This window comes from Pundamilia nyererei, unplaced genomic scaffold, assembly GCF_000239375.1.
Source record: "Pundamilia nyererei isolate P.nyererei 1_Seehausen unplaced genomic scaffold, PunNye1.0 scaffold00133, whole genome shotgun sequence".
Lineage (NCBI taxonomy): Eukaryota > Metazoa > Chordata > Actinopteri > Cichliformes > Cichlidae > Pundamilia > Pundamilia nyererei.
Genome location: NW_005187534.1, coordinates 84,974 through 99,744, shown reverse-complemented (window position 1 = coordinate 99,744; position 14,771 = coordinate 84,974). Strand labels below are relative to the sequence as shown.

Sequence of the window (14,771 nt, the reverse complement as noted above, 5' to 3'; positions counted from 1 at the left end):
TCTTTGAGCAGCTTTGTAGGAATGGGGTCTAAAAGACACGTTGATGGTTTGGAGGAAGTAATTATTGAAGCTAACTCAGAGTCCAGAGTAAATATCAGTAGTGTTAAAAGTAGCTGTTCCTAATGATGCGCCTGTTGGATGGCTGTAATGGTTAAAAAACCCAGGGTTGCTCCTGCGCTCCTCGATCGATGGTGAAGGATAAGCTGTTTGAGTCCAGCAGATATCCTCGTGAAACTTTGATGGATCATGGTGTGAATAAAGTTTAACACAGAGGAACCAGCACTAAAACCCTGGATTTGGACCCGTTTCTGATATTTCACTACAGAAACGTACGAGTGCAAACAAATTAGATCAGTTTATACACAGAAGGACTCCAGATAAGCTGAGTTCCATGTTGAGACTTGACTTTATCAATATCAAACTGTCTACAACGACCTGTTGGACAAACAGGACAGAAGACCTCTGAGCTCAGAGTTACACCGACACGATCGGAGCTGCAGCTCAGAGCACGCCAGCGCAAACTTTAAGACTCGGTTCTGTGTCGTTTAGGGCTGACGCCCGGTTTTAAGTGAGAACGTACAGAACAGGAAGCGGTGATGTGTAGCAGCACCTGTGAGCACAGTTGTACTCTCTGTAAAACCCCTCTGAGCTTACGTTAAGCTGCAGCTTCGGCTAATTGGCTTAGAAGACGCTGGGAACTCCGGGAGCTCCGTGTTTACTCCACAGCAGCAGAGAAAAGACAGAACGGCCCTTTAACCTGCTGCAAACAGACTCCGGGTCATCAGCACACTGTTGCTGCTGCTGCACCACTACGAGCAGTCCCAGCGTCGCTGCTGTCAGACGGTTGGAAGAACACAAAGCCTGTAAGGTCGTATTTACCTGCTGTGGTATCTACGAAGAGGTGGGTGTGGCTTCACTTAAGGGCTGCTGTTAAATTATATATGCTGTAACATTTACAGTGTGATGCCAGAAACACACACCTGCTGCACACGTCTGCGCTTCATAAACAGTCATTAGTAAAGAGCCGCCATCAACACTGGTATTTACCTGCAGACGCCCCGCCTGCTTCAGAAAGCCCACCAACACCGTCACTCAGCAGGTGACCTCCAACAACACTACTGTTTTAACCCGTCCAGGTGTCAGTGCTCATGCTCCCACCTGTTTAATATTCCAGTTTACACTCTGAGAAACTGAGACATGAAATTAGCTGACTGAGTGAATTATTGAAATCTAAGAATGCACTGGTGGAGCGTCGTGTGTCGTCCTACGACTGGACGCAATAAAATAAATCTGACATTTACAGATGTTAGAGTTTATAATAATGTGTGTCTGCTGACATAAACACGTCCATACTGAGAAACAGAGTCTGGACCCAACATGGACGGAAGCGGCTTCTTTCTGATAGAGTTTATGCGGATTTGGTCCACGGTGTAGGACCTGAGGTCAAAGGTCATGTAGGAACTGCCTACCGCACCTTTACTGCAGCGGCTCTTCTGGCTTCCGAACAGGAACTCCCACTTGGCCTGGGCGATCTTCTGCGACCTGGAGGACAGAGCTGTTGCTGATCCGACGTCTGACTGAAACGGACAGGAAGTAGCATGTTTACATGTGTTTATAAACACGGGAAGGAAGCAGCGGTGCGTTGGATACGTGCCGTTCGCTGACACATTAAAGAGAAGCAGAGTTTGAGCTGGTGCAGAAGCTTTTGTGCTTTAATTGCTGTGACAGTCTAAAGCAAAAATCATCATTATGTAAACGTTAGGCCGGTCCTGTTTCAGCACAGCGGGAGGAAACGTGCGCGACGGAAACAAAGACAAGTCGCTGAATCAAAGTGAAAGCTGCAGTTTTACTTTGCTTTCATTATCGATTTATTGCAGTCGAGGTGAAGATGACGACTTACTGGAGCTCACTGACTCAACACACACTCTACTCGATGACCTCCTCTTACACAACCACACCCTCCTCCCCCTCCCATCCATCCGACCTGCATCCCGGAGCCACCGTCTGCCGTATCGTGGCTCGACTGGCTCGAGGTCTCCGGGGACAGACTGTCCCTCAGGCTCCCCGTCACTCCACTGGAGCTGTGAGAGGACGGCCCGGCACCGCCGCTGTGGTCCTGGACGTCCTCTGTCTGATCCTTGGTCACGCCCACACCCAGCCTCTGCTGCTCCTGCCCCGATGTCTTCACCCCTTTATCGCCCCCATCCTTTTCACGACTCTCGTCTTTGTGTGAAACGTAAACTCTGGGAGGTGCCTGACGGTAGTTTTCTTTGAGTTCGCTCCTGTCCTCCATCCACTCCTGCTGCCTGGAGGTCCAGCTCACAGGCAAAGCTTCCACGGTTGGTCTGGAGACAGGTTTCCTGGTGATTTCAGGGCTGTCTCTGGGTGATCTCTCAGACAGGTGATCGTACTGTCTTCGCTCCACGCCGGGTGACCTGTGGTCTCCGGTGTACTGTGGCGGCTGGTAGCGGTGCAGGGAGGACATGTCCTTACTAGGTGATGCGCTCCGTTTCTGTCGTGGGTCCAGTTCAGGTGACTGAGAGGCAGCTGCACGGTACAATCTAGCAGGCATGGCTGGCGATGCTGGTGAGGAGAGGCCTTTCTGTGACGAGACTGGGGAGATTCGTCCTGGTTTAGTGTGAGGTACTTCCTTGTCAGTTTTCCGGCTGTGGTTCCAGGGATCCACCTGTAAAAGCTCAGGGGAGCTCCGTCCATAAAGGGCGGAGTACGGTTGTGATTCTTTCCGTGCAGTCTTGGGACTCTCGGGCCGAAAAGACTCAGGAGGAGTCGGAGTTCGTCTCTCTGCAAAAATGCTGGAAAGTCTGCTGGCCTCCAGAGCTAACTTAGAAGCCACATCGAGGTTTGAGGATGGGGAGGCACTCCTCCTGCCGCTGACATCGCTGGCTGCGTCACTCGCTCTGCTGCAGCGTGACAACCTGTAGGGACTCCTGCTGGTTAAATTCAGTTTATTGCTTGAGCTGCTGTCTATCCCGTCTGTGGCTTTTTGGCTGGTGTTGGTAGTGTTAGCATTACGGGCGCTGTGATGAGAGGTCCCAGGTGTGCAGGAAGTGCTGGCAGGTAATACGTTAGTTTGAACCTCATGCTGGATGTCTGTGGGCCTCCCTGCAGGTAACGGTGGGTGAAATTTACTTGAGTGTCTAGGGCTCTCGTCTCCCATCCACGGCCTGGGTTTGCTCGGAGTCGGGCCATTGGAGTGCAGTTTAGCAGCTGGATCTGCAGAGTAAGACCAGCAGCTAGTGTGGGCACACAGATGGTTGGAGGCAGGACTTCTGGGTAATCCGTTCACTGGACTACGGGAGAGGGTCCTGTCCAGTTCCATGAGCTGGGTCTTGCACGGCAGGGTGAGGGTGCTGCGGGGCAGGTCAGGTGAGCCCCCCCAGGACTGGCAGCGAGAAGGCTGATAATGCCGAGGCAGGGAGGGGCTGCTGTTCTCAAATCGGTGACCTCCAAATCTGCGCTTAAGCTCTGGAGATCCAAACTCCTCAAGGGCCCTGTAGGTGGCACCTCTGGCCACTGAGTCCAGGTTAGCTCTCTGCAGGTAAGGTGAGCCCCGTGGGGCTGGACTCTGAGCCGGGCAGGTGTGGCTCTGTGACAGGTAACCATTGTACGACATTGGATCGCTGAGCCTCTTCCGAAGGTGAGCGGGCAGCACCTTCCTGCTTCCCATTTCCTTGAAAGGACTGTCCTGCTCATTATGAGACAGAGAATTTCGGCGGGCGGCCGTGTTGTGCACGTTTGCTTTCTCTATGTAGCTAAACGACACCACGGATTTCCTCCCCTCATTGCCCTCCACCCCTGGGACCTCGCAGTACCTGCGACCGCTGACTGGTGTGGAGGGCACAGTCAGCCTCCCAGAGGATGTTGATGATGGTGAGATAAACACCCTCCTCTGGTGGGGATCCATGTCTGAGGAACCGATGTGTCCAAGTGAGCCGTGGTGGCGTGGAACGGTCATTCCCGGTGTAAGGACTTCAAGTAACTGCCCAAACCTGTCATGCAGTGCATCTTCTTGAAGCTGGGCGTTCGACCGGAAGTTGACCGACTGCCTGGAGGAGGTCTTTGAGAGAGGCAAGCTGTGGTTCTCGCCCCCCATGTGGTGCTGTATCGGAGAGAGATCCGGACTGGGGTTCCGGCTGGAGTAGGCAGAGCTCCTCTGAGAGTGAGGGAGAACATCTGGACATTGAAGCATCAGATGACTGGAACCATCATCTCCTCGGCCCGGCACCTTACCTTCCTCCTCAGCAACAGACCTCACCTCGACGTACAGGTGGAGGACCTTACCGGCCTGGGACATATCTGCCCTTCCTTTAAAACGCTCCAGAGTTCCCTGCTGTGGACCTGTGCTACAAGTCCAAAAGGTCCTTAGACTTGTTGGTGTCCAGCACAGAATTCATCTAGTCTTTGGTGAGGGGCAGGACTGGGGTACCAGTTCCATCCTGCAGCTGCACATCTTCTCTTCGACCTGCAGCAAGAAACACAGACAGAGTTCAAAGTTAATATTCCAGTTTATCCTCTACAAGGGTTGAATCCATAAAGGTTTGATCATTTAAGCTTTGCTGTTTTAAACCTTCCATTTCCTCAAGATATCAAATCATCCACTTCACCCACTAGGCCAACCTCTGCAGGGTTGGGTTTTGTTTAGGCATAAGCCGAACCCTTAGCTCCAAGTCTGGATTGGTCCACAGTGACAAAGTGGATGTTAAGAGGTTAAAGACACCTAGCATTCCTAAAACTTGGAGACTGAAAAAAAAAGATCTTTTCCAAACCAAGAAAGTACAAACAAACTGAATTTGAGGCTTTTCCTGGGTGAATGCTTTGAGCATCGCAGAATGATCATCATCAACAGGAAGTAGTTATTATGTAACTATAACAGTTGCAGATGTCACTAGAAGCTACCAATCATATGGTTTCGACTGTACCACATGAAATTTGCATGTAAAGTGTGACAGAAAGACGTTTTCCACCCCACTAACTGCACAGCTTCAGGCTGATGATCATGTTTGACCTCACGCTTCATCAGTTCTCACCCAATCCTGTATTTAGGTCACAGTGTCCTCAGACTGGTTCACTGCTAGAAACCAAACACCTCATGTTTTAGTCAGAAGCAGAAGCAGAGTCCAGCCCCACAGTGTGGGTTAGGAAGGTGAATGTGTGGAAACTGGATGAGAACGAGTGAATTTCAGACAATGTCAGGAAAAAACTCAGAGCGGGAAATTCTCTGATAACGCTCACACTTCTTTTTTAAAAAATATATATTTAAACTTTATTTTAGAAGCATTTCCTTGAGATTAAAATGCATTTTTCAAAGAACGCCGGGCCCACAAAAAGGAGACCCGGCAGAGAGCAACACAACAGGAGGTTTTATCTAGCACGAACCTCAGGGACAGAAAAATGAAAGCAACGCTGTCAAAACAACAGCTCCTCCCTCCAGGGTGCACCAGGCCGACTCCGAGGGAGACCGTCGCCAAACGCTCATGGTTTCAGTCCTTCAGGAGGTTCTGGGGGAACCTTGTAGGGGTTCTAGGTTCTGGCTCACAATTTGGTTACAGAAGCACCAAATGTGGATTCGACCACAACAGCTTTGCATGATTTGAGGTTCTGTATATCATACGTTGCCATAATTCAGCTCCTCAGATAATCCTCTGTCTGAAGTAGGCCGTTTAACCCCCACCCCCCGTTTCAACAGCACATGGGCGGGGCTTCTGAAATTACCATATAGGGGGTATCCCCTCTGTACGATGTCATAAAGATCTAGAAGAAGAAAAACGCTGTGATAAACTGTTTATAGCAGTCACAGGATTACTGCTCATGCACAGAGCTCATCGTAGAAGGAAGGAGCGTTTGAATGTTTGGAGCGAAAAACTCAAAGTCTTAAAGTTTACATGTACTTGTTTGGTCGGTCGGTGAGGATGATGTGCGGCACGTCACTGTGACTAAACAGGAGCTGAGGGGTGAGGAGGCTCTGCGTGGCCTCAGGGAGATCTTGGGAGTGAAACCTTCGATCAAAGGGGTGAGGAAGGTGTTTGCTGTGCAGTGTGGCTCATTATCAGCTGAGAAAGACAAGCTGCTGCCCTTCTCAGTTCTCTGGTATCTACATGTGATCTCTTGCCCTTGGCCGTCCTCCAACGGGGCGGCAGGAGCGCGTGGGCGAGCAGGCTGCGACTGACACGTGAGTTCAGCTCGTCTGTTAAAGGGAGGAGCAGAAGCAGCTTGACGGGTGTTCAGGTGAGGAGTCGGCAGCCACACCGTGACCTCTGTGACCGCTTCTCCTGAGCGTGTCTGGAGGAACGTCTGTGCAGACCGGCGTGTTTTACACAGCCCGCTCCTTCATCACGCTCCATTTAACCACCTCACTGAGGCCGCTCGTGCTTCTATTCTCGGCTTTTTACAGCTCCTATCTGTGTCGTCGCCGCTTGCCTGTTCCACATTTTACAGTAAATCTGAGCTTCTGTGCTGCTCGCTGATGTAGGTCAGCAGTTTAGATCACGAGGAGAGGTCACATGAAAACACAAGAGGCTGCAGGAAACAGTGGCGTACAGGAGACGTTTGAGATGCTGATCAGGCGTGACACGTGCTGAGCAGAGGGTCGAAAGGTCATTTCGGTCCCTTTCAGTGTCGTCGGCGTTCACCTGCAAGCGTCTTCCACACGCGTGTGCGTGTTCGTCCTGCAATCGTGCGCCTTGCTGGCACGTGTGGGGGTGTGAAACGGCTTAAAAACCAGTTTTGCTGGTTTCTGTCAGAGGAAATGACACACACAAAGTGTTGCTGCTCTGATCTCCTGATCTCGAGTAGATCCAGAACAAAGAACCTGAACTTTGTTATTCTGCTGAGTGAACTTTAGAGCGTGCGCCACGGCGGCGTGCACGAGCAGCACGGCGGATGTGGAGTAGATGTTGGTGCTGAGATGCGAGTCAGTGCGCGTCTCCTCTCAGAAACAACAAGGCGACCTGTCGGCTCGTTTCTAGCTCCTACCGCAGCAGCTTAGCATGATTCATGGTTCAAAATAATCCTTCTTTGTCTTAACTCGGTGCTTCCTCGCCTCTCCTGGCTGCCCCTCCGGAGGTCTGAGAGCAGAGATTTATAAAAGCGGTGGCCTGCTACTTAAATCAGGCTGAACAGAAGCGTCCACGGTCAGAATTACCATGGCGTTCACTCAGAGGTCTGGTGGGAGGAGCCATCACTGGAGCTGAGTGTTTTTAAGCCTCCTTTTAAAATGAGAACTTTAATCACATCTGTACCTGCAGTTTTCATGGCCTGCAGACCTCTGAGATGAATCTGTGGAAATTCCACAATGGCTACCAACTCAGTGGGTGACTCCTTTGGTCCCGAGATGACCATACAAGATACCCACTCTCTATGACATCATATAAACCCAGGAGTAGAAAAAAACTGAGCGTTCCGATCATTATTAAAACACGTTCACCACGAACAGGAAAACAGGACAAACTCATCAAATCCACATCAAACTGTAGAGCAGGAAGACGTTGCTCTGTGATGAACGGAGAGCAGGAATGGATGCTTTAGGGCGAGGAGAGCGACTCCGCGGCGTGATCAGCGGCATTTACAGCTATCAGAGGGTAAAACCTGCATCTGAGGCTGACGGGGTCCAGCAGTGCTTTAATCAGATGTAAGTGCTGCCCTCGGGTTATGTCATACTCAGGTCCCGTGTTTCTGCACCGACGTGTTCACGTCCACAGAGAAGCGACGGCGCTGTAACGATCAACACATTAATAACAATCTGATCGGCGGTTCGTCCTTTTTGCGACGGCGTTTCTGGTAACAAACTGCTACTCTCGTCTTCACAACGAGCATCAGCTCCAAATAATCCTGACACCTGAGTGATGTAACCTGCTACAGGACGCCGTGTCAGGTTTTTGCTTCGGAGCGCGATCAAAGGGCGCTTTGTCTTTCCTGCAGAGGAACATCAGAGAGCTGCTTAAGCGCCCCCCAAACCTCTCTAAGCAGCTCTCTGCCTTTATTGAATCTGACTCCTCTGCTGCTCACGCATCAGTCCTCATCACCGTCACGTCCACTTTCATCACCTCCAGCACCGGACGAATCCGGTGAGATGGGTTTCGCTGTGAAATCTGCAGTTCCTCTAACGTCCACCTGAAGAAATCACAGTTCTTCCAGAACTGCAGCCAATCCGATTTTCTTTCCTTCTCAGCAGAAATCAAGCTGAAGCCTCGTCTCTGCACTACAGCAGCTTCAAGACAATCAGCTTCCTGTCCTGAACAAAAACACTGGATCATCCAGTGTTAGGGGCGTGGCCTCTTTGACTGACAGGTGGACGGCACCACGGGCGGCCATAGCTCTCAGCCGTCTATCCGGCTTCACCTCAGCTAATTTTTATCTTATCCAGCCAATAACGTGGCTGCTGTGAGGCAGATGTACTAACAGACTTTCTGAGGAGGCGGAGCTTCAGGTTTGTGGTCACAGTGAGAGGAGCCCACTGTTCTCCGACTCGCTGACCTGGACACACATGTGCTTCAGAGGACATAAACACTGAAGTTCAAAGGACGCATGGAAGGAGGCGCTCACGCTGACGGCGTCACTGAGAAGGTCTCTGTGAGCTGCAGCTCTGCAAACTGTTGCTGTCTCTGTGAAGTCATTTTCCAGACGCCTGGCTCGCATTTAGCAGCTGGAAAGTTTTATATCTGCAGCCAATTAAAAGCAGAACGTGACTTTAATTCCTGCAGCTGCTGCGAGCGCCCGACACGTCGCCGGCTCTCAGCTGGAACGACTTGAAGCACGAGCGCGTGCGAGTCCTTCCTCACTGACTGCGATCCTCACCCTGAGCTCTCCGGTCAAAGGTCAGAGGAGGTAAAAGAGGCTCCGAGCGTTGCTTCCTGCTGTTGTTGACAAAAGTCTGGCTGTAGAGGAAACACAAAGCAGCAGCAGCTCCTGAACTCTGACCTCAGTTTACAGCCGCTCTTGCACTGACGCTGCCGATCCTCGCTCACAGAGATAACCGAGAGGAAAGGACGAGGGTCAGGGGTCAACTTTGTTCTGCTTCTCTAACTGCAGCCGTGTGTTAAACTGCTGCTGTGCACCGATCAATAATTATTGATAAGGATTTGTCTGTTTCACCTGCTCGTGGTCCAACTTTGACTTCCTGATTCCATATATTTGAATAATTACTGCTGTTAGTTTCACTTTGCCTTCAAACCGTTTTGGTGATTTTATTATCGCCCCCTCACTTTTATCTAACGGCCACTTAAAGGGGCCCCAACCACACTTTTAGCAGCCAAGCAATAGTTTCTAAACCAGACGACTGGAAACGACTTTGTTTCCCAGGCCTGTTAAAATGTGCCACACAGAGCTGTGCAAAAGTCTTGAGCCACCCCTCAGGTCTGCTGAGCAGCTCTCGAGCTTCCTGAAGCTCCTTAAAGTTCTTCTGTGGACATTGGCTGCTTTTCCTCTCCTGTTCAGTCCTTGTACGGGAGCTTTCTCACAGGAATGACAGTGAATCCCGCACACCTGAGCAGAGGTGCAGTTAGTTAGCATCAGCCTGTCTCACAAACTCATCATCTGTTCCAGTTTCTTTACCAAATCTGTCAAAAATGCCAACGATATCACAGCTTCTCATGAAAACAGGATTTTGTCTCCAACACGGTGATTCCAAAGAACTGTCAGCTGAAACTCTGCACATCTCAGCGTGGTGTCAGTGTGTCCTCAAAACCCTGAGGAAAGTGGACAGAAGAGGAAGTGGGAGGCCATAAAAACTCGACAGCAGCTGAACAGGACCTGAGAGATGATCTGGACCTTCAGCCGATCGAGAAGCTGTTCTTAATGAAGGCAACCTGGAGTCTGCAGCCATCTGTGAAGCTGGGTGGAGGCTCTGTCATGGTTTCAGCTGCAGCTCAGTCAGAGCTGTTGGAGATCTTTGATAAACTGATGAATCACAGAGTCTGATCCACCACGCAGGAACATCTGACTGACAGCAGCTTCCTGTTCCAGCATGACAACGATGCAAACACACTGTCAGTGCAGTGAAAGCACACCTGGATCTGACACCACACAGCAGGACACCATCAGTCACGGACGGGCCTCCGCAGAGCCGCCCTCAGCTGAGGAGACGTCTTCCTGAGGATCCTCACAGAGCTGACAGCTGCTCACAGTAAAGCTTGTTTGTGTCTGCATTGTGCAGTTCATGTCTGTTTGCAGCTTAATAAATCTCTTGCACATTATTATATGTTAAAGTTCACAGAAGTTCATTCTTTGTGAACTCTGTCTGAAGCCACCAGGCTTTGAGCTGCTGTTCTTCCTTCCTGTTAAAACCAAAGTCTCACGATTACACGAACTAATCGACCAACCGAGGAAGCTTCTGTCCGCTGGGAGGTAAAGTCTCCTGATAACTGCAGCAGCTCCTTGAAATATGACCTTTAAAATGATTTTTTGGACTCTACATGGATGAGAGCGTTCAATAATCGTGTCTTACATGCTGCTGTGGTACAAACTGCCTTTGTTTGTGGAGCGTTCAGACCCCCTGAGCTCTCCTCCCAGAGGTAACCACGAAGTACTTTTACTTGTTTCAGAGTATTTTTACAAAGTTTTACTGCAGTGAAAGGTCAGATTACTTCATACCTGAGATATAAAGAGTGTGAGATACCTGACGTGCTGTCAGAGTTTGTGTGTGTGTGTGTGTGTGTGTGTGTGTGTGTGTGTGTGTGTGTGTGTGTGTGTGTGTGTGTGTGTGAGAGATAAGCACTCTTAGTCCTTCTTTTCCTGGACTCTGCTAATAGGATTCCCTCCTCCTCCTCCCACCACACACAGCTCAATCCACCACATAAAACCACACGTACACACACACGCCTGCCGCTGTAACCTTACCTGTGTGTCCTCGCTGCGGCAGTTGCCGTGGTAACCTGCCTCTCTGCGTGCTACAGCTGGTTTTATCCTCCTTCGGCCTCCTCTTCCTCTCTGAACACTTGTTGTCTGCAGCAGCGCCGGCTCATCGTGGATTTACAGACTGCGCTCAGCTCCTCCTCTTCCTCGTCTTCCTCCACCTCTACTTCCCATCTCCTGTAATCAGCTGACGCCCCGCCTACCCCTCCTCCTTCCAGACAATCTGCCAGCCAATCGGGCGCTCCGCCGTCTGCAGACCCGGCTCCTTCACAGCCAATGACGGGCAGCTGTGACAGATGGCAGCTTAGGAAAGGTGGGGGGAGTGCGGGGAGCGGGGGGTGTCCAGTATCAGGATAATGTGCAGAATTACAGGCTGATTAAACTGTGATGTCACGCGTCACTGCAGCGGGACCGGCCCACAGCCTGTGACCTCATCACTCTTCACGTTACATCAGCGTACACCTGCAGGGGAAAACTGCAGCTGCTCCACAGGGGGCGCTCTTCTGACAGCCCAGTGACCGCGTGCCGTGCTCTCAGCACATACACACATCAAGCTGGTACGTTTATACATTCGTGGCCTGTTTGAGTCTCTCCTGCCGACCCCCTCCAGAGACGAGGCGAGGACGTTACTCGCGGAGACAGCTGGGAAACAAAGGAGCAACAAGCAGAAGGTTACAGATTCACTCAATACGCAGCTGCAAAATAATCTGAGCCAAGCTGCACGGGTCCTCTTACCTGTGTCGCAGCTGCTGGGAGTGCTGGTCGGCTCCACTCTGGATCCAGTTTCAGGATGAAGAATATCCCAAACTCACAAAAATATACACTTGTTTTTTCCTGTTATCATTCATCATTTCTAATCTCCCGTTTCCTGAAACCTTGTTGAGGTGCCGACGCCTTTTGTAACAGCTGAAATTATAGGTTCAATTATAAGTTAAACATGAGTTTTTGCAGCATTAGTTACTTTTGCGTGACACACTACAGTGATCCTGTTGTCTGATATCAGCGAGTTCGGTGTGTGTTGAGTGCTCGTTCTTGTAGACCCGAGCATCGTCTCTGCCTCCGCTTAGACCGACAGCAGTGTAATCGTTTTCTCCTGTAAAGCACGGCGTCCTCCAAGAGCTCACTTTCAGAGGAACTTGTTTATTATCGCTCCGCATTCTTAAAACAAAGGTGCAGGATGGTTTCTGGCTGGGTGGTCTTGCCTCGCTCTGCGGTGTTTTGCAGCTCAATGCGAAGCAGCTGTAATGAGAATGAGAACCTCCGAGTCCTCAGCTGCCTATTTGGGAGCATCTCTGGGTTCTGCTCGTGGGTGAGGGAACAGCTGAGCAGACAGACTCGTACAGCCATGACCTGAGAGTGAAGCCGAAGCTGTCCGGCTACTCGTCGAACCACGTTCCTACCCTGATCTATGACCACGGGCTTAAGGTGGTGACAGAAGGACGGGTGCAAGTGTCAGAAATGAGCTTCTTCAGAGGGGCGGAGACAGGATGTGCAGCTCAGTCCTCCACGTCTGAAGGACCCAGCTGAGGTGGTTCACCTGACCAGGCTGCCACGTGGAGGCCATCTGTGCTTAGACTACTGCTGACCAGGATACACAGGATATTCGCTGCTATGCTGACGACGCGCTGCTGTACCTTTAAGCCCCGTCATCGTCCCGTGGACTCATTAGTGCCTCGTCAGCTGTCAGGTCCCACACCTCCTTCACTCCAAATGTTCTCTCGTTTCAATAAATTCACTCTCGTGAAAATAAAAATCCAACCTTAGGTCAGTGATTCTCACTGTGGGCTCCTAAGATTACTGCCTGTGGGCCACAACAAGTCACTTACAACATTATTATTTCCTCATAAGTCTTTAAAAAAATCTATCAGTAGAAATGTAACATTTTAAAAGTTGTAGGTTTTTACATAACTTCATCTTTCAGAATAAAGTCATACTGAAGATGCACGTCTGGTTTTTACAGGTAAAATGAAATGTTTGGATACAAGAATCGCTTCTAAAATTAATTCAGTTTATCTGTTGAAGGGGAAGAAGCTGGATGAGGCTGGAGATGTTCGGGCTGAGGTCTTTTCTCTGCTCCACTCTGCTTAAAGGCTTTCTAACTCTCCGTGTAATAATAATAATAATAATAATAATCACAGAGCTGTTCTATCCTGATATCAGTGATCGTGATGAGGCCTGCTGTGTGCTGGATTACTTTAAAAAGCGTTAAGCTAATACTTTCACGTTGAAGTGAAGACGTGAAACGTGCGATAGAGTTCCTGCTTTTATTTGTGAGATGAAATGAGAAGCATCAAAGAGAAACTGAAAATAACTCGTGCAGTTTGTAGGGATGAAACGCAGCAACGACTGAAGCACGCAACAACTTCAGAAATGACCTCATCGTGTTCGAGTCTTCCACTTTCACGAACACTGTTTGGGTTTGTTAGCAGCTTCAAGGCGAGCACTGACAGCCTGAACACTGTTCGCCTGTCCACATCCACACGAATAAACACGGGGACCCGCTGCAGTTTCTCTTTAAATGACCTCAAATCTAATCCACACAACTTAAACATGCTCGCTGGGACTTTGTGTTACAGCAAGAAGCCTTTTCAAGAACAAAGGGTCGGTTTTTGCTGCTTTTTTTGGGCTCTGGTTCCGGCTGTTGTCGGCAGCAGCCCAAACTCCTTTCAGAAATGTGTGTTTTTACCACTCCCCCCAGTAAAATCCACACTTCACATCCCTGCGTGTCATACTAAACCTTTCATTTACATCACAGGCAGACATTTTCATGTCCGGCATGCACTTAATCGACTCAGCAGCCCTGAATGATCTGAAATGTCGACTTTTCCAAGAGCCTGGCATCGCTGTTGGCACCGCTCGGCAGGGTGGACCATCCTTGTGAAGAGGCGCGGGGAGGGTTGTAAAAGTAGAAATGTGACTGAGGGAAACACTGTTTGTGGGGTCAAACGTACCCCGGAATAATGGGCAGGTGCTGCTGCCCCGGGGGCAGACCCCCAGCTTTGTTCTCCCGCTTGCTAAATTTCATTCATGAGGGAATCATCTCAAAATGTCATGTTTTTCAAAGGAGATTCGCACGCAGTCCACTTACCTCCGGGATACGATGGGATGCAGCGGGGTCTGCAGCTTTCAGAGACCCCTGCAGCAGCTCGGCGGCACCGCGGCGGACTCCGGGTCACCCGCTCGCTCCATTTCACGGTAACGCTGTCTGTAACGGCGAAGTGCGGGAGTAGTAACTGTAACGGCTAGCTAAGTGAACTAGGTTCCATGGCGGAAGCAGTGAAAGTCCAGCCGGAGGTGAAGAGTCCGCTCGGCTCCTTGTTCTCGCGCTTCCGCCGCCCTTTGCTCGCTTTTTCAGGCGCTTGCTTGACATTAGTTTACGTTCTCCACGGTGACTCCAACTTCCGCATCTTTGGTGACGTAACGGGTCGTTGAGCTACGTCAGACAGGCCCGAGCGGAAGACACGCCTACAACCGATTACGCGTACGCTTAACTTTCAAAATAAAGGCTCGAATAAACTGTGTTTATCCTGCTGCTTTTAGACTTGTGGATGTTTTCTTCTTTGTTCTGTTTAATATGAATCCTAAAATTATTTGTCAGACGTTGGTCTCATGTAAAAACAAGTTTTTGTATACACCTGTCTTTCACCTCTAAAATTACTTCTTTTAATAATAAAATTGTTTCCTAAAAAAACCTGGGACAGGTAGACCTTTGTATGTTAGCATATTCATAACGGAAACCTAGTGTCCTGGGATCCACTGGGATAACGTTCCTGAACCTGTTTCCACGTCACACAGCGCTGCTCAGGTGTCCCAGCAGTGCCTCTATTTCCTCTATTTCACTTTTTTTTATTTCCTCCAGATATGACGTAATGATCTGGTACAGCATATATATATATATATAT

At 49.9% G+C, this 14,771-nt stretch overlaps 1 protein-coding gene across 3 annotated transcripts in view; it reads right to left on the bottom strand.

The window, feature by feature from the left end:
* The window catches only part of LOC102208723 (serine/arginine repetitive matrix protein 2-like), a 48,471-nt gene extending 35,816 nt beyond the window's left edge, over positions 1-12,655 (bottom strand). For 2 of the 3 annotated variants that reach the window (XM_005743539.1, XM_005743540.1), the window contains exons 1-4: positions 11,605-12,655; positions 10,855-11,511; positions 1,985-4,483; positions 1,475-1,577 (exon numbers count right to left, since the gene is read on the bottom strand). In XM_005743539.1, coding sequence (XP_005743596.1) covers positions 1,475-1,577; positions 1,985-4,315 — 2,434 coding nt within the window. In that variant the 5' untranslated portion in view covers positions 4,316-4,483; positions 10,855-11,511; positions 11,605-12,655. The remainder of the gene's footprint in view (positions 1-1,474; positions 1,578-1,984; positions 4,484-10,854; positions 11,512-11,604) is intronic. The other variant, XM_005743541.1, reaches the window with a different exon arrangement.
* Between the last annotated feature and the right edge of the window lie 2,116 nt (positions 12,656-14,771).